A 25,269-nucleotide genomic window follows, 5' to 3' on the forward strand; every position below is an offset into this window, starting at 1 on the left:
CTGCGCTCATTGCGCGAGAATATGGTGATAAGAACAACTCTAAAGCTTCAAAAATCCAGTGAGATCAGATGAAAGAAAATACTTTTCGTTGAACCTTGTTAGTGATTCACGGTAAGGCAAGAATAACAAAAATAACATCAATAAAACACAACACATGTATATCGGCGTCAAATTTCACCTTGCAACTTAACTGTAACGACTATAGGTGTTAAGTTTAAAGCCGAATACATGGCAAAATAAACGTATTTGATATATGCACGGATAAAAAGTATCTAATACTGTTGAATGCGTGGACAGAAAAATTGGAACATGTAACACAACTTTAAAAGCAGGGATATTAAAAACTAAACCTTGAGCTAAATATTGGGCAAATATTTTTTCTTTATACCTAGGGAAATATAGAAGAATATGCAACAAATAGCTATTAGGATAATTCTAGAATACAAAAGCAAAAAAACAACGACGTGAAACGTAGGAATAAGCAATATATCGGCGTCGTAAAACAGCGTGGACTAATTATTTGTAAGTGCTAACTCGACCTGTATTTATAGTACTGTGGGGTAAAATGAATATACCATTAGAACATAATGTCTAATGTTTTGTAATCGCAAATTTAACAATTAAAAAGGGCTTTTTAGAGTCACGAGAAAACTGCTTTATAGTTCCATAAAAATCTTTGTTTACCACAAAGTGGACGATGAAAGATATTAAAAACATCTTACTCCAACCTACTACAATTGAAAACAAATTAAAAATGATAAAAAATGTTGTCTGGAAAAGTTACTCAAGACCACCACTGGTTTCGGTGTTATTCAATGAGTCAGCTTCCGGGTTGTCTTCCTGATTCTTTTTGTTTTGTCGTTTTATTCTGTAATGTTTGCAGCATAATCCAACCACCAGTGCTACCGTTGCAATGTAAAGTATCGCTGCTATTGCTATTAACCATGAGTATTCTAATATGTGAGCCTCTGAAACTTGAGGTTCTTCTTTAAACTCTTTCTGCCATTTATCTCGGCTTTCAAGATTCTCTTCTACGCCACCTTCCGGTAGTTCTTCCACAGATTCGTTACTATCAGAGGGCGCTGTTGCGCTTACTTGTTCAAAACTTCCGTTGGTCGAAATATTTGACGGAACTGCGTGGCGTGGCCTCTGCTGCTGTGGCGTGGCGTCAGTCGCCTCTCTGTCTAGCTTGCTAGTTGATATTATAGCAGAAAGTGTGGAATTGGACGTTGTATCCGCTAAAGTACTTGTACTGGTAGGGGTGGTGGTTGTTGTGTGTACAGTGGTGGTGGTAACGGTCGGACGAGAGGTTGTCTAAAATGAAATCATACAATACAGACATGTTAAAGAAGTTACAAAGCCATTTTAACACTTTAATTAATTGATAATTTTTACTACTCTAAGTATTGAACATAACATTTAAAGGTTTTTCATTCGCACATCAGATCTTAACTTTCACTTACCGGTTCGTTCAATTTCGTTTCACTTTTTTGTTTGTGTTTCATCTTTTTAACAATGTAAGGACATGCACCAATTTTTCTTATCTAAATTAAAGGATGATATGTAAATAATAATAACTACAATAAAATGTGTGAATGTCCAGCGCCGTGGCAAAGTGGTTAGGGCGCGTGTCTGCAATCCAGAGGGGACGGCTTCAAGGCTCGACGCTGCTACCATTGGGGCGCAATGGCTTCAACCCAGCGGTCACTAAGGGGTTGTCCAAATTATTAGCCATACATAAAAAATGGAAAAATAATCACTCACGAAGTAGCATAGTATAGTAAGGTGGGGGAAGATGGGACACCTTTTCATTTTATTTTCTCGTCCCATTTGGTAGTTAACAAAGAACATTCAAAGAATTATAAAACCGTATCCTTTCGACTCGCATACATCGTTGTTAGTTTTTAAAACCTGATAAGACTATTTGGATATTGTGTGCTAAAGGTGTCCCATCTTTCCCCACTCCACTATACATAACTCGTAAGTTGGAACGAGGTGTATAAAACAGAACACCCGTTCATCGGCCACGCGAGGACATTCATTCATTTAAGTCAATTATACAATCACAGAGTTTCATACATTCGGTAAACATATTACTCAAACGATTATAAGTTAATGAATACCTTTACTATTTTCTTTGCGTAGCAAGCAGTTACTCGCATCTGACATTCATCACTGTACGTTTTACCATCTGTACCACACACTGTTTCGTTTACATAAGATGAGGTCTCGTCAAAAATAACAGATCTCCTGAAACGACGTCTCTCGCGATTACGTTGACGATCAGTTCTGTGACGTCTGCGTCTTTTGTTTCCCTAACAAATTTTAGTAACGTATGACCATTTAGGGATAATTTTGATAAAAACATTTTGTTACCTCTACTAACATGCATATTATAAATAGTATTTTTTACTGTCTGGTTTATAAGAAGCTAATTTTATTGCAACGTTTAATAAACCCTGATAAAGTATTGCTAAATAACAGACGAAACGTTGGAATAAAAATTAGCTTTATATACTGGAGAAACTGAAAAGGTTGTTTTAATATATACTTCTACTAATTAGGCATACGAGTCTTAATACAAACATGCCAACCTTATGTATAACTTTTATGTGTGCTGTCAAATGGGCTGTAATGTTTGCAGTGAAATTGATCAGAAAGTTCTGTACATAAAGTAATGTGGGGAAGATGGGACAACTTTGGCAAACAATATCCAAATAACCTGATGGTATTTTAAACAATTAAGAACAGTCTATAGGAGTCGTGAGGATATGGCAGTGAAAGGGAGTGCTTTCTTCCCCCACCCTACAAAATACAAGAAAAACAAAGCTAAACTATGTTACAAAATAAGGACATACGCGTGGTGTTCCAATAATGTCAAAGCTGGCTGTTCTGTAGAGGCCTTGTGATCTCCCTGGCTTGACGCGCAACTCCTTGAGCTCTTTTACGCCATCTAATGACATTATGATTGGCTCATCGAGAATTTCTGGTTCATCGGCGGGAATTGAAGTCGTTGTTGTCGGTGTGGTCGTGGTAGTCGTTTCGGTCTGGATTTGCCGCGTGTCTTCGACAAAGAGTTGATCCTTGATATCCGGCATCATATTGTAGAGCTGACGTAACGATATTCCACTAATGTGCGCTATGGATGTTTGACTAGAGACCGCTTCTGCATATATTGATAACGTTTGTATTGATAACGTCGTAAAACTACAATCCTGTATCGGCCGTAAGCACCTGCGTTTTTGCGGCCGTAAAATCGCTAATATATCGTATTCAAAAGTACTTCTTCTGTAATTACATTCGATATAGTAGGTTGGGGGAAGATGGGACACTTTTTTATTTTCTTTTTTCAACCAATTTGGTAGTAAACAAAGAACATTCTTACGACTCCAGTATGCCGTTGTTAATTACTAAACGCAATCAGGATATTTTGATTTTAGTTGCTAAAGATGTGGCGCCCACGTCCATATATAGTAAGGTGTGGAAAAATGGGACACCTTTTATCTCTATTTTCTCGCCCCGTTTAGTAGTAAACAAAGAACATTCAACAAATTATAAAACTATATGTCCACGACTCCCATTGACCGTTAGTAATTGTTTAAAACACGATCAGAATATTTAAATATTATGTGCTAAAGGTGTCCCATCTCTCCCATCCTACTATACTTTAATTATTTAGTGCAATTTTATATATCATGATGTCCCAGCACTCACAGTAGTTTCCTATTCATATGCTTTAGACCTACAAGGCAAGGCATAGATGACACAGTGAATTTGGAATTTAGATTATAATAGGGTCATTTGGCAGTAGTTGGATCTAAACTTATTATAGAGACCGACGTTGGTTAAACCCATTCACTACCTTACTACAGTTTAACTACACATATTGTCATATTTAGATATATCGTAAAGGGAAAACCTTTACCTTTAGAACAAAGATGTTCGCATGAACATTCGAAATCATCAGTTCCTATTGGAACACAAACACCTTGAAGACAATAGATGTTTTCACAAGGGTCGTGTGGTTTCTTCTTCACAACTTCAGCATTTCTATCATTTTCTATATCCAAAACAAAGAATGTTAAAATATATAGTATGGTGGGGGAAGATAGGACACCTTTAGCACATGATATCTAAACATCCTGATCGTGTTTTAAACAATTAACAACGTTCTATGGAAGTTGTGAGGATACAGTTTTATAATTCTTTGAATTTTCTTTGTTTATCAAATGGTATGGGAAAATAGAAAGGGTGTCCCATCCCCCCCCCACCCCACTATACTTCAATATGTGTACGATCTTATAGAGCTATATATAGTAAAACACTTATAAATTACGCATCGGCAGTTTCTGAATATAGATTAGAGTAAGGTGGTTCATGTTGAAAAAACGGTATTCATCTTACTCAGAGTACCAATATTTACCAATATCAACATAAAGAACGCATGTCATAAGTTTATATGCAAAGTAGGTAGTAACCTGGTTTTGTCACAATTTCTTCAGTACCAGGTTCAATGCAATATCCAGTATTTCGCATCGTGATTACTTTTTGCTGCTTGCACGAAGCAACTCGCATAGAACATAACGTCGGGTAGTTTATTCCATCGCTTCCACACAACGGGTTTAAGACTTCGCCTTGTAAGGTAATGTAATGGTTGACTTACGAATATGCTTTATTACTTAACAGGGTAGATTCATGCAAACGTTTTTCAACGTGTACTGTCAGGGTATGTATATATATATATTAGGGTGAGGGAAAATGGGACACCTTTTCTTTCTATTTTCTTATCCCATTTCGTAGAAAACAAATAACATTCAAAGAATTATAAAACTGTATTTTCACGACTTCCTTAATCGTGTTTAGTTGTTCAAAACACGATCAGAATATTTGGATATAGCATGCTGAAGGTGTCCCATCTTTCCCCACAGTACTATACATATTTATATTAAACAACATTTTAATAAAATTTAGTCGACTATAATAAGGTTGTAGTTTTGATTTGACATGGACTCGCATACTTATAATAAAATAAAACTGCCTTTTATGGGTTTATCATCAGACATGGGAAAATTAACTTGATACACAGATTTACGGACATTATACACGCTGTACAATAAAAGCTACTCTGAGCGCAATACACTCTTGAGTGCTCCTATCACCTTACAGTCTAATCCCATACAGTGTTTCAAGCTTACCTGCGCAGTTCAAAGCGTTGCAAATTGAGATTTCCGAATCGTATCCAGAACCCGTTTCGGGTTCGCCGACTGGATGTGAACCTGAAATACACGCGGAGCAGTGTATACTATAGTATAAAAGAACTCTTGATGTGCGTACTACGAACTATCTCTGTTTTGTTGCGATAGCATACAGGTGTATAGTGGTCTACGTTAAGCTCGACTTGATGATATACCTTCAGTGGTTTGGCATCGACCGACATGCTCTACTTCAATCTCTCTTTGTTCTTGACATGCCGCATCTCTAAGATAACATTCGTTGTAGTAACTTCTTCCATCTGTTCCACACACTGTGTATGCAGGCATGTCGCATACTAAAATAAATACCACATTTCAGTAATTTTTTTTCGGGCACTCTGTAGTTCGGCGTTTAAAAGACATTTAACAGCAATTACTTTAACACAGTGTTACGTTTTGGGTTTTCTAATAAATTGTGAGATTGACATAAAAATGTTTAACAGAGATACTGTCGATGCCCGGCTACGCTATAGAATATCTCAGTTTTATTCATTCTTCCCTATATATATATAAGTATACTATAAAGTGTTAGTGTAGTGGTCCACGTCATCCCTAAATCCTAGATCCTGTGACGAAGATATTTTACACAGTCGAATCAAATTCAAAGTATGGAACTTCATATACCTGTTGTACAAAGACAAGGTCCTTCCTCTGCGTCTACGTCACACACGGCTCCAAAACGACACGTGACTCCGCCACTACAAATATCAATGACGTCAGAGCCTGACCCCGAACCCGCATCAGTGGAAAGGTCATGGGGTCGAGCGCTCGGGGTCATATGCGGTGAAGAACCTGGCAGACGTTATGGTTAATTCAACCACAATAACTGAGCCTGGTGTTTTTAAATCTAAAGTGCCGTGAGCTGCTGTGGGTAAGGAAGTTCACGCAAGCTTGCGAATTGTTCTTTAATTGGTTGTGCTGAAGTGCGTTCGCCGTAAAGCAGCAATTACTTGATTAGAAAAGTTAAAAATAAAAGTGGCAAGATTTAGATTTCCTTTATAGGCAGTTTAAATTAAGTGGTGGTAATTATAAACGCATCTATTCATCAGCGTAAGTTTCCGATAAATTATATAGTATAGGGGTGAGGGGATATGGGACACCTTTAGCACAGAATATCCAAATATCCCATCGTATTTTAAACAATTAACAACGGTCCGTGGAAGTCGTTAGAATATAGTTTTATAATTATTTTTAAAAAATTTAGTACCAAATGGGACGAGAAATAGAATCTTAAAGTGTCCCATCTTCCCCACTCTACTATATGTAGCCGTTTGCAATTTTACTGCCTTAATTGCCAACCCTTAAACACGCACCTCTTTCGCATGCTCCAACTTTAAATACAGTGATTGGGAATTGGCATCTGCACGCTGCTAATCTCAGCTGACATTCATTATTATACGTTCGCCCATCCGAACCACAAACCAAGCTATCGGGGTGTGTTTCTACCCCACCGGAGAGTGATTGACAATGCATCGTACATCTACAAACAACTGAAAATAGAAAATTAACGATCATTACCGAACTTCGTAATTTATAAAACTATACATTTGGTAGGTTGGGGTAAGATGGAATATAATTTCATTTTCTTTTATTGCCCCATTTGGTAGTAAACAAATAACATTTTTTTTTGTTTTAAACTATGTAACCGTATATCCTCACAACTCTAAAAGAGAGCGTTATTACTTGTGAAAACACGATTAGGATATATACGACATATTATGCGCTAACGATACACATCTTTGAATCATATACAGTACGATAAACACATTTTTCACAAATAACTGTAAGTAACAAACCCTTACCATGGGGTGAAGTTCCTCTGTGTGACCTCCGATGACCTTGGGTACGGATACGTCAGACCTGCTCGACCAACAGATACCCCCATATCTACAATTCGTGGACGGATCACACATCTCGTGCTTATCGAATGATGCAGCTGGTTCCAGCGAGTTCCACCAACATGTTTCTGTTCTTGCAGCATCGCTGACTATCGACGTATATGGGGTTCCTGCGAGTTTTGAATTAATATTCATTCAATCTTTCCGGTCATGGTTACTTTAAAACAAATGCATTGCATTAGTACAAATATAACAAACTTCCCCCACTGTACGGAACATGTCTTTACAAAACTTTTGTTTCTATTCGAAGTTTAACTTGAAAATAATTTAAGATAAAGGAATTGTTTGTCCGCTAGGTGTATACCGATTTTTTTTCTTTTAATAAAATGTAAATGGTAGTAAACAAAGAAAATTTAAATATTCATAAAATCGTATTATGTGCCAAATGTTTCCTATCTTCCCCTATCCTAATATAAATTGCGTCCACCCCCCTACTTTGCGCAAAATGTCTATCTTCATTATATATTAATAAAGCAGAGCGGTGAACGTGATTCACGGCATGTTTCATGATTCACTGTTTTCGAATATTTCTGCGCCGTCATTAAGTCTAAAAAAAATCCGCAAATATACAAGCCCCAATACCACGCCTTTAGTATGTGATCGCGCTCAGATTACACACCGCTAATACAAATTCGTTAGTGTAACGAATTTAATCACGGAGTGTTGGGACAAGATATGGTAAACTTGTCGTGTTGTTAATGGTGGGAGGCCTAGTATACAGACAAGGTTATGGCCTTAGCGTGTGGTCCATGTATGTCTTATCACTAATGCTAACACTTAAGGAATCTTAACCTTATTAATAAGAAACATATAGGAGTGAATAAATGAATTGATTTATCGTACTGTAGGGTAAGATTAGTGCCGTTACTTCATGTTTCCTAATCATGAATTTAAATATTAACAAAGCTATTTAATGGTAGTGAGCATATACGGTTAAATATTTTGGTTTTCTTAATTTATTATCAAATGGGACGGAAAATGAAACATGAACGATATTACACCGACCATACGAATACAATATGTATATCACCTTGGTAAAGACTTTCCGTGCGGTAAAAAACATTGGTTAAATAAAATTTTATAGCGGCGATACCAATTTAGATGTTACACATTTTGCTTGCGTTTTGGTCAAAAATCGCGAATTTACATTTTAAATCAATTACAACGCTTTATTTATAGCGGTTGTCGAACTCCGAATTCTAAGATTCACATTACGTGTTACATTTTGCGACGTAATTCCAAATATCTGCCAACCAAGCGTGAAATCCGTCATGCTCGCGGTCGCGCGGAGTCAATAATGAAATTATGCGGCTGGGGTACGTAACCAGATATCCCCATGATTCGTAAACGGGACCGACCTGTTTTCACGGCGACGCTGATTAATGTGTATTTCATAGCATGCTGTACGTACACGAAAACCATTTAAGCTCCAATTCAATGCAACTCAATCAAATCAATCACTTTGACGCACGTTATTTACCACTACCCTGGCCCTAAAACTAAATATAGACCATTGCTGGGTTCGTCTGCCTACAAACAACCATCTCGTGACGTCACGGCGGGGGTTGTGACATCTTTAAACCCAACTTACCCCTAACTCGGTGACAGGTGCAGATGATTGTTGACGTCATAATAACTAGGGTTCGTAAAATTCTGTTTCCGTTCTGGCGCAAGCAAATAGTTTTCAGCATTTTAAATATCATGAAGGCGTATAATTACATGAAAAAGAATAGCACCTAAAAACAAGAGATTTTAAATTTAAAACATATACATGCAGACTGTTAGTCATATAGTAAGGTGGGGAAAGATGGGACACCTTTTTATTCTCTTTCTTGTCGCATTTAGTAGTAAACAAAAAACATTCAAAGAATTATAATACAGTATCCTTACGACTCTCATAGACAGTTGTTTAAAACACGATTACGATGTTTAAATATTCTGTGCCAAAGGTGTCCCATCTTCCCCACCCTACTATATGTTTTATTACCAAACTACGAAACTTACAGACGATATAACATTTTAAAAAATGCAGTACATTTTTACACAGAAAATTTCGCAAGATTCCTTGAAAAATTCCTTTTCACATAATCGTTTCGCGTTGTGACAAAGTCACGTATATTGTATATTTAAGTGGCTTTTGTTAGTATCGCTGGCTAATGGCAATATGATTTTGAACTTATGATACAAAAGGCGCAAACAAAGACAGCCGCTGTTGAAAACTCCCGATTTAATGGTGAGCTCAGCTTTGGTTATGATGCTCGTAACCTGCGGCGTTCTTGCCCAAAATCCGTTGCCCGCAATTTCTAATTAAAATCATCTGAGCTCCTGCAGAGGTAAATATAGTGCCGTCCGCTACATCAACTGCTTAAAATACACCATACCCTTTCTAAAACTACAAGAAGTTGAACTAAATTTGGCGTCGCTTTGGGCACTTCTGGGACAGACTGACAGATGAGATTTATAGAAAATTGCAATGTTAGTTTACTTTCAAGCAAATCTGTCGTCTTCGAGGCGAAGCTTTATTATTAATGCGCATCGTGGAAGTTTAAATACGGTCGGGGCAAGGGTTTTCACTGCGCTATACATTCAACGAAATTCCTGGTATGCAATAACCGCTAACGTAGGTGGAGTATAAATTAAGACATACGCCAGCAAGAGACCGCTTCCCTGAACGAGGTTCGCCTGATTTTATTAACAGTTGATTTCCCGCCTTTATTTCTTCATCATTAAAAAATCTTATTTTTAAAACGTCGTGCACCCAAATTTAAAAGGAATGTAAATTACCGCTATAATACTCAGGTATATAGAGAACAGTATTATGGCCCACCGCACAGAGGTGACAGATAATATACTCCGCAATTTAAAAGAGCTAAAAATACGCTATCAAACTCTCGCATTCTTAGGCAGTGTAGCAGAAAAATGGATTTATTTTCTGCGGTGATTCGGTTCTGGGTTAATTTCCCATTAAAAGGGCTTGAACTCGAGTTTTCGTCTTGCGGTAAAAACCGATATTACACAACGGAGCCTACACTGGCAACTATCCAAATGATAAGCGTAATTTCAGCAACATGTAAACAAACGCTAGAGATGCAATCACTGTAACGATTGTTCATAAAAGTGGAAACGAGGTGCCGAATTAACGAAGCAGGATTTTGTTTATTTCTATACATTCTCTACCCCGGCCCCTAACCATACTGCGTCAAATCCTCCTGTCAAAACAAACACCTGCCTTGCTGAAATACTTTTCTCCAGCGAAACAGATATCGATTAAATATCGACAGAACCTCAAATCTGCTTCGCAACCGTCTCAATTACAAAATGCGAGCGTAAACAGTGCCAAGAAGGCAATCTCGCCCAGAGCGCTTATGCGACATGGGCTGTTGTAAACATTCATGTGTGCCTGATCAATCCTCTAGCCCTTATTTGGCTGCGACACGGAACAAGCAGCATCCAGACTTCATTCTCCGCCAAATAACATCCGTTTTAAACTCTGGTTTATGGGGAAGAGATAAGACGACGACTATTCTCAATTTACGAAACAGCGAATAAGCTGAGCCGATTTTCTGTGTATTGTTCACCACTATCCTTCTGCTCATGTCTCGAAATAGTTCTTGAAGAATGCCATTCTTTTTACCTATCCTTCACTGTGACTGCTGGCATCAACGTTAGGTTGAAGTTAAGTTAGCTCAAAATACCAAACTTGCGGTACATAAACATCACTATACTCAATATATGAGCACTTGACTAAATTATACGTTCTAACCTGCTCACACATAATAATGTATCCACTCATATTATCATATGTCATCATTACTTGGCTAAACCACTTCTGCTGCGGTCTCATCGCTTTAAAATGAAGAGCGCACTTGACAAAACCCACCAGCAGCCTTTATATTTGTTTACACCCTATATATAGGAAAGGGTTTGATGGATCGTCTCAGTTTACCCCATTTTCTGCGAATGCCTGATAGTAGGCGTACTAAACCGCTCGCATAAATAATCCAATCAACCGATAAGTTAATTCCCGCAAACCAGAAAATCGAAAATAAATCGACTCTCACTTTCCCAACCATATTGTACCAACACTAGCAGCTGGCTGTCCTCCAGCAAGTTACATTTTGCGAAGTTAAAACTAATCTAAGGCAGATCTCCGCTAACGCGTTGGCCAGAGGCGAAATCTGAGGCAAAAAGACGGCTGTCACTTACGACCTGTAGACCTCCATGACAGAGACTTGAACCCGGGACCGCATGGGTAACAAAACCGCGGTAGTAACATGACATATATATCTTAATTAAAAACGTTTTATGGGGTTTGCGCAGGTAAAATATGTAGCGTAATAAAATGAGCCACAGATAGTGAAATATCGTCCGTCACATTCTTATATAACTACCTATTAAAAACTTTAACATAACTTTACCGAACAGGCTTAATATATCGTTGTTAATTGTTTAAAACACGATCAGGATTTTGGATATTACGTGCTAAAAATGTCCCATCTTCTGCCACAGTACTATATGACTATATATTAAAATACATTAATATCATTTTACCGAACCAAGTTTGATAATTTGAATTATACAGTCTTGTAATCTAATAGCATTGTTCAACATGATGCGCCAAAACTGTTCAAACTGTCTGATTGCTTACTTACACCTTACTACACAGCTCACGAGTCTTAAACACTGCCCTAACACTCTACTTCCCTGTAAGACCTGCATACCAATAAGCGCTACAGTCAGCACGCGAGCAAAACTCAAACGCAGATCGCGCTTCGATATTGAACTGAGTCAAGCGTGACCAATTCACGCAGCAACAAACTCATGCTAAGGCATTATGCGGCTTTCCACGACCTAAATCGTCTGCAAAACGTTAACTTTACTCTAGCTGTTTTGAAATCAGGTTGGTATAGAGTACTGTGGGAGAAGATGGGACACCTTTAACACATAATAGCCAAATGACCTGATCACGTTTTAAATAATTTCCAACGGTCTATGGAAGTCGTGAGGATACGGTATTATGATTCTTTGAATATTCTGTGTTTACTGCCAAATGAAACGAAAAATATAATGAAAATTGTCCCATCTTCCCCCACCCTACTCACGGAATAGGAATGGATTTCTCATACCTTTGTGAATCATTTGCGGCTAAAAATTTCCTATCGGTTACTATGCCCGAATATGGGTTTTCGTGGGCAAGATTTGTTTTTAAATTTACAGGCCTTCGACATGTATATGATGGCCTGGGGATAAGCAGAACCTATTTTCAACTTATATACCTAGAAATAAGACCTAAAAATTTCCACGTGCAGATCAAGAGGCTTGCTAGATTTAATAACAATTTTAATTTAGGTACAGTATATAATATATGCAATAAACGGTTAAGCACTCCTAATGTTGGCACTTAAATTGACTACGAAAGACGTCGTGTTGTTCTATTAAACATCGTAAAACACGCAATGTAAACAAAGTATCCGCCAAACCACCTTAACGACCAGGTGGAAATGATCAAAGAAAAAAGTCAATGAAAACCGAGACCCTTCGTTCTTTCGTTTTGTAATACTTTTCACCTTGATTTTATTACAGCAAATACCCCGACCGTGCTGCATACGAAGCATAAGGCAACTGCAAGCCAACCTAGAACGAACGAATAGCCGTATCTGGTCGGGTATGGAAGAGGTTGTTCGACCGTGTACACCACCATACCGGTCGCCAGGAGGATAGCTGTAAATACAAAAGGTGAATCAGGGTCAAACTGACTTTGCCGGTGCAAAATAAGACTGTATGTATTTGTACATTGGTTTCAGCTCATGAAATCGTTAAACAAATTCAAAATTTGTTGTCAAAACGTATGGAAGGTGATACTGTGGCAAGATAAAGATATATTGCAATTATCACTTAATGCGGAAATCTGAAATAGCGAAAGGGATAGGGCTAATTGATGGGGATTTGTATTATACACAGTACATGTTCATGTGAAGTTAATTCAAAGCTTCACTCAAAATTGTTATATAGTGCCGCAGTGAGATGGGACATGTTTCCACTCGCTTCTCTCGTCCCATTTGGTACAGTAAACAAAATATATTTACTGAATTAATATTAATAAAGAAAATGTTGGGAAATTTTCAATTAAAATTAAAGCAACGTTATGATTACTTGATGCGAGGTATGTCAACATCATGCTAGCGTCCACTGCAGTTCTTGGTTTGCTACCAACTGAAATCGCCAAGGACAAAATAGCTGAAGCGACCGAAGTTACACAGCTAGTTATTAGAAAAGCTCGAACTGCGTTGAGGTACGAAGGAACGTCTGTATTTAAGGGGATATAATATAAACAAAACAACAGTCTGCTTTAAATGATCATTGATATTTAATCATATAGTACAGTGGGGTAAGATGGGACGCCTTAAGCACACAATATTTTCTTGTTTTAACTAGCTAACAGCGCTCAATGGAAGTCGTATAAGGATGGGGTTTTATGATTTTTAGAACACCATTTGTTTACTACCAAATTAGACGAGAAAAAAGAATGAACACTTGTCCCATCTTACCCCACCTTACTATACTATATTTAAAATAAATTTAATATTTTAGTATCTATCTGACGGAATCAAAATACACAACTGTTTATAGAGTGGGGGAAGATAAGACACCTTTTTCTTCTATTTTCTAGACTCAATTTAATGGTAAACAAAGAACATTCAAAGAATTATAAAACTGTATCTCTCAACTCCCATAGATCATTGTTAATTGTTTAAAACACGATCAAAATATTTGGATATTACGTGTTAAAAATATACCGTTCCCCTCACCCTACTATAAAACTTAAGCCACATCTTGGGGTCAATTGGATACCCTTGATCGACTCGAACTAAAATACATAAATTCCGCAACATTATAAACTTACCAGTCAACGTAAAGCAAGTGTAGTCGACGCATTCTTGCCACAAGCCAAACGACGTCATCGAAACAGTTCCAGAATTCACCCAATCAGCAGTTGCCAGTGACGTCACAGCTAGAAAAAGTGAAATCGTGCCGCCAGGAAATAAAACGAAACCAAAGTAATGTTTCATGACTAAAAAAGCGGTTAAAAACTGCTGTATAATAACACTGTGTTAAAACATTAACGTTACCACAATGGCAGCTGACTCGGAACAGATAAAAAACGCATAAAAAAATAAGATTCAGAAACGCGGCTTTATCAAAAGCACATTTTTCTACCGAGAGTTTCATTTACGACTTGTAGCGAAGCATTTTCGAAATGCTGAAAGATTTACGGCGAAGACACGTCGTGGGACAAACATGTGCGCATATTGAAAAGAAACACTTATTCTTAATATTGCCCGACCATCACACACGTTCCTGGTCAAACACAACCTATCCCGGTTTAAGTAAATACGATTTCATCAAACTAATCAAAAATCAAAAACTGATGACACTATCTAAAAGTAATGCAGCAAAATAATACATTTTATACTCGAGTTGGTATTTGCTGGTATATTGTTTAAACCTGTATACGTATAAGCTCTATCTATGGCTGCAGTATATATACACTGTTCGTTATAAAACTTGTCGTTTCTTAACTTAAGTAACTATACGACTAAACATAATGGCGTATAGTTTTAACATAAAGTAGGGTTGGGGAAGATGGGACACCTTTAGCACATAATGTTCAAATATATTGATGGTTTTTTAAACAATTAACAACGGTTCATGGGAGTCGTGGGGATATGGTTTTATAATTCTTTGAATGTTCTTTGTTTACTACCAAATGGAACGAAAAAATATAGTGTGACGTGAAAAGGTGTCTAATCTTCCATTGCCCTACTATATTAACACAAATATATAAAGCTAAGTCGGTTTTGTTTTAGGCGAAGTAGTGAAATATTAATTTAATGCGAATACCCATAAAACAACAACTTATTAGTTTAAACTTACAAATTACACCTCTAAAGCGGCACTTTATATCATAAGTGGGGATGGAATTGACAGCCAAGGCCAACTAACACTTTAAAAACCGCATGCTTCATATGTGTAAATTCATTCACTTACATTAGTTGAAGAGTATGTCAATATATATTGAAATATTACGACATAAAATAAACATTAGCAGTGTAAGTATAACCTAACCCAGCGTTGTCAATACTTTTGGTCGGTTACTTAATGATGAAAATTCAAAAGACGCAATAAGTTTATGTTTGCAGTGGAAATAGAGCGTACGAAATCTATGTAATCATATATATAGTAGGGAGGGGAAATATGGGACACCTTTAGCACATAATATCCAAATATCCCGGTCGTGTTTTGAGCAAATAGCAACGATCCATATGGGAGTCGTAAGGATACGGTTTTATAATTCTTTGAACGTTCTTTGTTAATTACCAAATGGAAAAAAATAGATTAAAAAGGAGTCTCATCTTCCCCAACCCCACTATTAATAAAAAAATAATTTAGGTTCAAAAAGTGTTTAAAATTGTACTAGTAACAGGATGTACAAAATATATGTGACTTCGCGTCACAATCGTTTAGAAAACATCTTGCAATATATGTTGTTCGGTTTGTGGACTGGGTCTTTTGCTCTTATAACTACGGTAGAACAACACTCCAGCAACTATAAGTCCAATTCCAAGCACACATGCGGCTGGCACTAGGATTGGTATTAAATTCTTGTACTTGGGCTGTTGATAATGGACAATTTCTGAAGAAAACAATATGTTGAATTTTGAGTGAATGTAACGTACTTTATCCTCGCGTGGCCGAAAACGACAGTCGTTTTAACACGTGTTTAACACCTCGTGCCAGCTTACGAGTTATACCATATATGCTACTTTGTGGGTGATTTTTTTGGATTTTTTCATTTTTATGTATTGCTGATAATTTGGACAACTCATTAGTGACAACTAGGTTGGAGCAATTTTTGTTAAGTGTCTTGCTCAAGGACACATACGCCCACAATGGTCGAGCCTAGAAACGTCGAGCCTCGAACCCATTACCTCTGGATTACAGGCAGGCGCGCTAACCACTAAGCCACGGCGACGGAAATCTACAGTGTTTTAACCATAGACTGTAAGAACAATTAGTTATCTGCATAACAAAAAGATATAGGCTAAAAAAAGTTTTCGAAATGTGTTACTTTCTAAATGGTAAAACACCGTACTTTTACTGCAGCAATATCTGATTTTGTAATCTCGGCAAAATGTGTTGTTTTTCTGGTCTCGGTTAAAACAAGTAAAACCTTTCTCCAATGCTGTGTTAACAGTCACCACTTGCTTATTCACTCGATAATCTAGATTGGTCACTGCATCAACAACATCTACGTTGATTGGATTTGCACAGATCGTTTTCGGGTAATCCACACGGGCGTATGCGAACGTTTCACAGTCGCATGCGCCCGTCGGAAAGTCACGGTTGTAAAATGGCGACCAACTTGTTCCAAGTCCCATGCACTTGGGTGGGCGAACTAAAACAATTGTGATAAAAGTTACTAACTCTGGTGGTTCTATGTTTGCTTCCACGTTCTATTGGTTACCCGAATACGTACTATTGCCGCTGTTTACCATCTGAACTGTAAATTCACTGTATATATAGTAGGGTGGGGGAAAATGGGACATCTTTAGCGCATAATATCCAAATATCCTGATCGTATTTTAAACAATTGACAACGGTCTATATGAAAGTCGTGAGAATATGGTTTTATAATTCTTTTTTTTTTACTACCAAATGGGACGAGGAAATATAATGAAAAGGTGTCCCATCTTCCCCCACCCCACTATACACAACTTGGAGTGGTGAGACAGACTGAAATGCTGATTACGCATAACCGGTTTGATCAAAAGCTAGTAGGTCACAGCCAGTGTCTACAGACCCGTGCGGATTTTACAACACATTATAATGGCACTCTGTCAGTTTCTCTTCTAATTTTACGAAAATTCGTACAGCTTAAATAGGCATAAAAATAACATTTTTAGTTTAGAAAATATAAAAACAAATTTGCTTTTTTTGGTATGATTTTTCGGACTTGAGACACTTACAGCATTCAAGTCCGTTCCCAACAAAACCAGTATTACACGAGCAGCGTCGATCATGAGATCTGTAGCGGTCACAGTATGCATTTTTATCGCACGGTTTAAGATCGCATGGGTTTTCTAAAAAAGACAGAAACAGAATCTAAAATAAATTAGATATCAATTTTACTGTTAAATTAGCAAAACAACTCGGTGTGATATGTACATATATATATACGTGTCTTGTTTTTATGTAAACTATATAATATGTAGTGATAATGTAAGCATGTTCTATGTTATATGACAAATGTTCTCTTTTTTGTGGTGCTGCTTTATTCATATGCAAACACCAAACTGTTTCGCATCATATAATATGAATCCAATGCGAGTTCATATACAATTGAAGTCTGAAAAGTAAACGTTTTTATATAGGTTTTTCATAGGTAACCAAATAAACTATATTTGATAGTAAGTTACTACTCACGACAGAATTCGGAACCGTTATTCTTAACAAATCCATTTCGGCATCTGCAAATCCGATGTCTTCTGTTAAAGTCTGATGTGCAGTATGCATTATATCTCTTGCATGGATTTCCAGGGGTGCAGACGTTAACTGTAATAAATGTTATTTATTTCAAAACTTATATCAAACAAATTGAATGTACATAGTATAATATGTTACACGTTCGTTTTACACAAAATCCTTCTGGTCCAATGTTGTCAAGTAGTAATTTGCTGGTACGTAACTTATTGGTAAACCTCAAAAGAAATAAGTTATATAGTAGGATGTGGGAAGATTGGACACCCTTAGCAGATAATATTTAAATACCCTGATCGGTTTTTAAACAATTAAATACGGTATATAAAAGTCGTGAGGATACAATTTTATAATTTTTTTAATGATCTTTTTGTTTACTGCCTACTGCGAAAAAATAACTACTGCGAGAAAATAGAATGAAAAGGTGTTACGTCCTTCTTCACCATATTATAACATAAAATCCTTTAAAAGGTAATTTGTTTAACATAGATTGTTGCGATTAGAATAATTGCTCACTTACCGCACGTGGTACCATTTGCTATATAACCATCTCGGCATATACACGTAAATCCACCAGCAGCATAATCGTAACTGCAGAACGCTGTTCTGTTGCACGGGTTTGGATAACAGGAGTTGTATGCTATAAAAACACGAATATAGGGTAAAACTACTAAAGGAAAATTGTCCAATAAAAGGGTGTGACTAAACCTAGAGCAGTATAAATTATATTGAGTTGTTTTAACTAAACCAAATCACTTATGTAACTGAAACGAAAGTGTGCCTATAGAAGTGTTGTATATACTATTAGGTCCATATGTAAAGGGCTAAAAGCATCTTACATTCGTTTACCTGGAATGTATCAATATAAATAAAACAAATCCTCAATACTTTCCCTATATTAACTCTTATATGTTTTTATCTAGAATATGGCTTACAATGAACTACAATCTATATTACCACTATGTATTAAGTACGCCATAATACACGATAACACCATGAAGTGATAGCACACTGCTGTAGCTATGCTGTTTAAACCCAAACATTCACGTTACTGCAAGCTACCTTGACCATCACTACTATAAAACTAATGCGTAGAAAAAAGCTACGTTTACTAAATGAAGCAAAAAAAGACGTGTAATTATATAAACACGGGTGGCATATTTAATTTAAAACAAATGCCCGTCTTATCCATACCAATATTTAAAATATAATTGCCTTACTTTGTGCCGAAACCGATCCAACAAATAAAGCAATTAGCAACAACTTTCCAAACATCCTTTATATGATGATAAGCAACACTAAACTATATTATAACTTCTCAAGTATTTGTACTCGTTCCAATAATAATAACAGTGTTTGTCAGAATGCGTGAAAAAGTATTACGAAAGTCTGACCATCATAGAAGAGTCACATCATCTCCGTTTACGTCACTTGTTTCGAAGCTTCATTAGGAAGTTCTAAATAAACAATATAACCAAAGTATCTGACGATTTATTGCAGTTAAATTCCTGGTTTTTATTGTAGACAGTTATTAGGGTAGATGTGTTCCCATCATTTTCTTTTTTTAACAAAGAATATTTACGATTTTATATAACCGTATGCTTATGACTCTAAAAAGAGCGTTTGTAAGTGATAAAAACACGATTGGAAATAGGGTATATTATATGTGCTAGAAGTTGCAGTTATACATTACACATTTGTAAGACAGGTGCGTTTCAACATACAAAAATACTAGAAATCACAAGCAAAAAAATTAACACTGTAATAACATGATTTTAAAACAGTAACTACACTAAGTGTGGTGCAATTATTTGGTACATATTCAACAGCTCTGACTTTTTAGCTAGTGTTACTACTTTAGATATGTAGTGGTAGTATGCGCACCGGGAGGTACATTGAGTAAGTTTATTGGCGGAAAAGCTTTGAGGTTGATTTCGACATCAGATACGTCGAACCTTTTCGACCGACGGTGCCTAATGTACTGTGCAGAAGGTAAGCGGAAAGAATTAAAACAAGAACGCCGCCACAAATGGCCCCAATTGCCACCGGAGGTAATGTGAATGCATTGCTGGTCGGATTTAAAGATGTTGTTGTTAGCGAATGCATGTCGGTTGTATTTAATAAAGTTATTGAATGGTTAGATTGAAGAGTAGGCGTGCCGGTTTGGTTGACGTCAATAGTAACAATGGCGGATGAATTTTGTGCTGCCTGACTAGAAGTTGTGCTGGTCGCTTGTAAAACACTTGTTATTGGTTTTGAGGTTACTGTTGTTTTTTGTAAAGCTTTTGTTAATTCCATTGTAGATAATGTTGATAGTCGTTCGCTAGAACTGGTTTTTGTTGTTGTGAATACAGTTGTTGGAGTTTCTGTTGTTGTAAATTTAGTTGTCGGAATTTCTGTTGTTGTAAGTTCAGTTGTCGGAATTTCTGTTGTTGTAAATTTAGTTGTCGGAATTTCTGTTGTTGTAAGTTCAGTTGTCGGAATTTCTGTTGTTGTCAATTTAGTTGTTAAAGTTTCTGTGGTTACTTCTGTTATCATGGAATCGGTTATTGCTGTTTGGATGATACTTCTGTGAAAGCCGATTTTGTTGGTAACGTTCCTGTTATTGGTAGTGGTACAATAGAACTGGTGGATAATGTTGATATTCCCGGGGAAGTGGAATTAGTTGCAGTTGTATTCATTTTGTTAGTGACAGTTGCAACAAACGGCGCTGCTGCGTATGTAGTTGCTTCATCTGTTGTGACTGTAAGTGTAGAACCGGTTGTTGTCATTTCTGTTGTTACTTCTAAACAGTGAAATCGGTTGTTTTATTTCTGTTGTTTCTTCTGCTACAGTGGAATCGGTTGTAGTTATTTCTGTTGTTACTTCTGAAACAGTGGAATCGGTTGTAGTTTTCTGTTGTTAATTCTGAAACAGTGGAATCGGTTGTAGTTATTTTGTTGTTACTTCTGACAGTGAGTCGGTTGTAGTATTTCTGTTGTTAATTCTGAAACAGTGAATCGGTTGTAGTTATTTCTGTTGTTTCTTCTGCTACAGTGAACCGGTTGTAGTTATTCTGTTGTTTCTTCTGAAACAGTGAAATCGGTTGTAGGTAATTTCTGTTGTTTTTCTAATACAGTAAAATTGGTTGTAGTTGTATTCATGAGTTAGTGACTGTCGCAACAAAAGGCACTGCTGCGTATGTAGTTGTTTCATCTGTAGTACCTGGAGGTAGAGAACCAGTTGTGGTTATTTCTAAAACAGCGGAATCGGTTGTAGTTATTTCTGTTGTTACGTCTGATAGAGTGGAACCGCTTGTAGTTATTTCTGTTGTTATTTCTGCTACAGTGGAATCGGTTGTAGGTATTTCTGTTGTTGTTTCTGTTACAGTGGAACCGGTTGTAGTTATTGCTGTTGTTGTTTCTGCTACAGTGGAATCGGTTGTAGTTATTTCGGTTGTTTCTTCTGAAAGAGTGGAATCGGTTATAGTTTTTCTGTCGTTTCTTCTGGTAGAGTGAAATCGGTTGTAGTCACTTCTGTTGTTTCTTCTGGTACAGTGAAATCGGTTGTAGGTAAATTCTGTTGTCTTTTCTAATACAATAAATTTGGTTGTAGTTGTATTCATTGAGTTAGTGACTGTCGCAACAAAGGCACTGCTGCGTATGTAGTTGCTTCATCTGTAGTACCTGAAGGTAGAGAACCGGTTGTGGATATTTCTGAAACAGAGGAATCTGTTGTGTTGTTTCTGTTATTACGTCTGATAGAGTGGAACCGCTTGTAGTTATTTCTGTTGTTATTTCTGCTACAGTGGAATCGGTTGTAGGTATTTCTGTTGTTGTTTCTGTACAGTGGAACGGTTGTAGGTATTGCTGTTGTTGTTTTTGCTACAGTGGGATCATTTGTAGTTATTTCTGTTGTTGTTTCTGCTACAGTGAAATCGGTTGTAGTTATTTCTGTTGTTGTTTCTGCTATAGTAGAATCGGTTGTAGTTATTTGTTGTTTCTTCTAAAAGAGTGGAATCGGTTGTAGTTACTTCTGTTGTTTCTTCTGATACAGTAAATTGTTGTAGTTGTATTCATTGAGTTGGTGACAGTTGCAAAAAAAGGCACTGCTGCGTATGTAGTTGCTTCTGTTGCGACTGTAGGTGTAGAACCGGTTGTAGTTATTTCTGTTGTTACTCTGAAACAGTGAAATCGGTTGTAGTTATTTCTGTTGTTTCTTCTGCTACAGTGTAATCAGTTGTAGTTATTTCTGTTGTTACTTCTGAAGAGTGGAATCGGTTACTTATTTTTGGTACAGTAAAAGCGTTGTAGTTATTTCAGTAGTTTCTTTGAAACAGTGGAATCGGTTGTAGTTATTTCTGTTGTTAATTCTGAACAGGAATCGGTTGTAGTTATTTCTGTTGTTTCATCTGCTATAGTGGAATCGGTTGTAGTTATTTCTGTTGTTTCTTCTGCTATAGTGGAATCAGTTGTAGTTATTTCTGTTGTTACTTCTGAAAGAGTGAATGGTTGTACTTATTTCTGTTGTTACTTCTGAAAGAGTGGAATCGGTTGTTACTTATTTCTGGTACAGTAAAATCCGTTGTAGTTATTTCAGTAGTTTCTTCTGAAACAGTGAAGCCGGTTTTAGTTTCTGTGGTTTCTTCTGAAACAATGAAATCGGTTGTAGTTATTTCTGTTGTTTTCTGAGAGAGTGGAATCGGTTGTATCTATTTCTACAGTGGAATCGGTTGTAGATATTTTTGTTGTTTCTTCTGGTACAGTGAAATCGGTTGTAGTTATTTCTGTTGTTTCTTCTGGTACAGTGAAATCGGTTGTAGTTATTTCTGTTGTTTCTTCTGGTACAGTAGAATCGGTTGTAGTTATTTCTGTTGTTTCTTCTGATACAGTAGAATCTGTGTTAGTTGTATTCATTGGGTTAGTGACTGTTGCAACAAAAGGCACTGCTGCGTATGTAGTTGCTTCATCTGTTGTGACTGTAGGTGTAGAACCGTATGTAGTTATTTTTGTTGTTATTTCTGGTACGGTAAAATCGTTTGTAGTTATTTCTGTTGTTACTTCTGAAACAGTGGAATCGGTTGTAGTTATTTCTGTTGTTTCTTCTGAAAGAGTGGAATGGGTTGTACTTATTTCTGGTAGAGTAAAATCCGTTGTGGTTATTTCTGTTGTGTTTTCATAAACGGTGAAGCCGGTTGTAGGTATTTCTGTTGCTTTTTCTGAAACAGTGAAATCGGTTGTAATTTCTGTTGTTTCTACTGAAACAGTGAAATCGGTTGTAGTTATTTCTGTTGTTTCTTCTGCTACAGTGGAATCGGTTGTAGGTATTTCTGTTGTTACTTCTGAAACAGTGGAATCGGTTGTAGTTATTTCTGTTGTTTCTTCTGCTACAGTGGAATCGGTTGTAGTTATTTCTGTTGTTTCTTCTGCTACAGTGGAATCGGTTGTACTTATTTCTGGTAGAGTAAAATCCGTTGTAGTTATTTCTGTTGTTTCTTCTGAAATAGTGGATTCGGTTGTAATAATGTCAACTATTGTGCTGTCAGTTTGAATTGTAGTCGGATCGGTTGCGTTTGTGTACGAAGAAGTCGTGGTTTCATAGTCTAGAAAAATATATAATTGGTTACAACCTTATTTTCAATCCAAATCAATAAAGTTTCTTTACCTGGTAGAGTTGTTATTGGTGTGCAAGTTTTTCCGTCTCCGTAATAACCACTTTGACACGTACAGTTGTATGATCCAGCGGTGTTCGTGCAGTTTGCATTCTCACTACAGTCGTTATACGTCGATGAGCTGCATTCGTTTGTATCTAAAATTACAATTTGGGAATTAGTAAGAAAATTTATGTCTTTCCCAACGTCCGGGAAATCCTATAGAGTATACAGCCAACAGTTGAAGAGTTACATTGGCGTATATATCTGTACCTGAGATAGTCAATGTGGAGTTTTGCTGCTTTGCATGATAACTTAGGAGGGCAATTATTTGTCCTTTCGTTAGGTTTCCATATTGACTGACATCGATTGTGATTGTACGTGGTTCTAAAAATAGCAACAAACGTCAACATGTGGCGTAACCTGTCTTTCAAGCGTATAAACTTTCGCAAGAATAAAACAAACTGTGGGGGTGTTTCCTTTGGCGTCATTGCACTTTTATTAACATTTGATTTTTGTTTCATTAAGATACAAATAGGGGAAACACTAAAATGCATTTCTGTCAATTTACTTCGCGAATATTTCGAACAAAATTTACAATCAGTAAAAATACCGTTACTGGCAGTTTATCAAACGAAAAAAATGCGATACTTTCATACACAAGTTTTGTTTGGTTTTACATTATTTTTTAAACATTGCGACTGGTTTGTATATCGGCGGTATTGGTTATTACCCCGCCGCCCAGAAACAAAGCCGCGATTTGAATTTTAACAGTAGTAATAGCAAAACACCTTAGATTCTTTAAAATATTAAATGTCGAAACAAAAAACGACAAAATCTTTAAAATGCACAAGACAAACAGTAATGCTTTACCTTCAGTCCCATACTTGAGTGAACAGAATAAAGATTGAGAATATAAACAGTAGTATTTCATTCCGCATTTTCCATGTAACACAATACGCAAACACACTTATAAGGAACTACTGGTGCAGTCTGAAACCTTTTCTGACAAATGAAAAGCATCGGATAGACAACCAACGCATTTTGCATCAACCCCACAGGTGTTGTTATAGTTCGATGTGTAATGTTTTAAGCTGGTCTTGTGAAAGCAATCGCTTTTATGAGTGGGTTTCCTGGTGCGTTATAGTGATGTAATTGTTGTTGCAAAAACTAAGATCCATTGGTGTTGCTTCGACCCAAAACAAATATACCCCTGTATTTTGACTTTGTTTGCCCTGTTGGGACTATTTTGCAGTTTTCAAAGAAATTATAGGCTCTGTATTTTCACATTTCCACTTTCGTACTAAAAGGTAAACAAATGCTTGGACGACGACTGTTTAAAACGTATACAGTACTATGGGGAAAGATGGGACAATTTAGCACATAAAATCCAAATATCCGGATTGTGTTTTAAACAATTAACAGCTGTGTTTGGGAGTCGTGAGGATACGGTTTATAATTCTCTGAATGTTCTTTGTTTACTTCCAAACGAGACAAGAAAATAGAATGAAAAGGTGTCCCATTCTATGATATTAGAATGTCCCATGACCCCCACCCTACTATATTAGTTGTAACCTCCCGCTCACTATAGCTTATATTTCTATTTTAAACACACCTTTCCATTCGACAACCGAATTTTTAAACCAGGATACAACCGCGGTAAGTTTGCAGTGGTCTGGTCTTGCCGCAAACATTTATAGAGTGAATTTCCAAAAATATTGACCGTCTACAAATTCACGAAGCAGTGTATTAAAAGAACCAGTCCGTTGCAGAACCACTGTGTAGAGCGGTAAAAAGGCGCAGATATGGAATTAGAGAGGCGGTAAAAGCGACGTCGAAGTGACATCACTCGGTTTCCAGACCTCTCCCAAGCATGACTGTACAGAAAGAAACCTTCAATATATTCTACTTCGGTCGGGAAGAAATCGGGTTCAAGGAGAATTAAAAAGAG

At 36.8% G+C, this 25,269-nt stretch overlaps 3 protein-coding genes across 4 annotated transcripts; all 3 read right to left on the reverse strand.

Moving 5' to 3' along the window:
- Positions 1–79: 79 nt before the first annotated feature.
- On the reverse strand, positions 80–14,315 carry LOC149733755 (uncharacterized). Of its 2 annotated transcripts, XM_089882064.1 has the most exons (12): positions 8,742–8,906; positions 7,055–7,260; positions 6,566–6,742; positions 5,877–6,044; positions 5,411–5,548; positions 5,196–5,276; positions 4,479–4,634; positions 3,926–4,060; positions 2,859–3,166; positions 2,124–2,315; positions 1,464–1,544; positions 80–1,314 (listed from the first exon to the last, which is right to left on the reverse strand). In XM_089882064.1, exons 3-12 carry the CDS (start codon positions 6,723–6,725, stop codon positions 781–783), a joined length of 1,953 nt encoding a protein of 650 aa, XP_089738190.1. In that variant the 5' UTR covers positions 6,726–6,742; positions 7,055–7,260; positions 8,742–8,906; the 3' UTR covers positions 80–780. The 2 variants fall into 2 exon arrangements, 1 of the variants encoding a protein (XP_089738190.1); XR_016385389.1 differs by lacking the exons at positions 80–1,314; positions 1,464–1,544; positions 2,124–2,315; ... (5 more) ...; positions 5,877–6,044; positions 6,566–6,742 and adding exons at positions 13,304–13,456; positions 14,055–14,315 and having other exon boundaries at positions 7,115–7,260; positions 8,742–12,871.
- Positions 14,316–15,048: 733 nt separating this feature from the next.
- LOC149733756 (uncharacterized) lies at positions 15,049–19,069 on the reverse strand. The gene is made up of 6 exons (XM_089880596.1): positions 18,910–19,069; positions 18,210–18,329; positions 17,636–17,764; positions 17,179–17,292; positions 16,305–16,607; positions 15,049–15,845 (listed from the first exon to the last, which is right to left on the reverse strand). Exons 1-6 carry the CDS (start codon positions 18,962–18,964, stop codon positions 15,673–15,675), a joined length of 894 nt encoding a protein of 297 aa, XP_089736722.1. The 5' UTR covers positions 18,965–19,069; the 3' UTR covers positions 15,049–15,672.
- Positions 19,070–21,981: 2,912 nt separating this feature from the next.
- Positions 21,982–24,252, reverse strand: LOC149733757 (uncharacterized). The gene is made up of 6 exons (XM_089881251.1): positions 24,192–24,252; positions 23,592–23,705; positions 23,333–23,476; positions 22,390–23,270; positions 22,229–22,355; positions 21,982–22,163 (listed from the first exon to the last, which is right to left on the reverse strand). The coding sequence occupies exons 1-6, from the start codon at positions 24,250–24,252 to the stop codon at positions 21,982–21,984; spliced, it is 1,509 nt and encodes a 502-aa protein (XP_089737377.1).
- Between the last annotated feature and the right edge of the window lie 1,017 nt (positions 24,253–25,269).

This window comes from Ciona robusta, chromosome 7 (assembly GCF_009617815.1).
Source record: "Ciona robusta chromosome 7, ASM961781v2".
NCBI classification, from domain to species: Eukaryota; Metazoa; Chordata; class Ascidiacea; order Phlebobranchia; family Cionidae; genus Ciona; species Ciona robusta.

Excerpts from the sequence above, each read along its gene's own strand:
- LOC149733757 (XM_089881251.1), bottom strand. The coding sequence starts at position 24,252 with ATGAAATACTACTGTTTATATTCTCAATCTTTATTCTGTTCACTCAAG. Across the intron at positions 23,477-23,591 it reads CTCCACATTGACTATCTCAG|ATACAAACGAATGCAGCTCA; the intron begins GTACAGATATAT and ends TTGTAATTTTAG. Across the intron at positions 22,164-22,228 it reads TTTTACTGTACCAGAAATAA|AAGTAACAACAGAAATAACT; the intron begins GTAACAACCGAT and ends TCACTCTTTCAG.
- LOC149733756 (XM_089880596.1), bottom strand. The coding sequence starts at position 18,964 with ATGTTTGGAAAGTTGTTGCTAATTGCTTTATTTGTTGGATCGGTTTCG. Across the intron at positions 17,765-18,209 it reads AGCAAATGGTACCACGTGCG|TTAACGTCTGCACCCCTGGA; the intron begins GTAAGTGAGCAA and ends CATTTATTACAG. Across the intron at positions 17,293-17,635 it reads TAACGGTTCCGAATTCTGTC|AAAACCCATGCGATCTTAAA; the intron begins GTGAGTAGTAAC and ends TGTCTTTTTTAG.
- LOC149733755 (XM_089882064.1), bottom strand. The coding sequence starts at position 6,725 with ATGCATTGTCAATCACTCTCCGGTGGGGTAGAAACACACCCCGATAGC. Across the intron at positions 6,045-6,565 it reads AGTTGGAGCATGCGAAAGAG|GTTCTTCACCGCATATGACC; the intron begins GTGCGTGTTTAA and ends AACGTCTGCCAG. Across the intron at positions 4,061-4,478 it reads AGAAATTGTGACAAAACCAG|AAAATGATAGAAATGCTGAA; the intron begins GTTACTACCTAC and ends TTTTGGATATAG.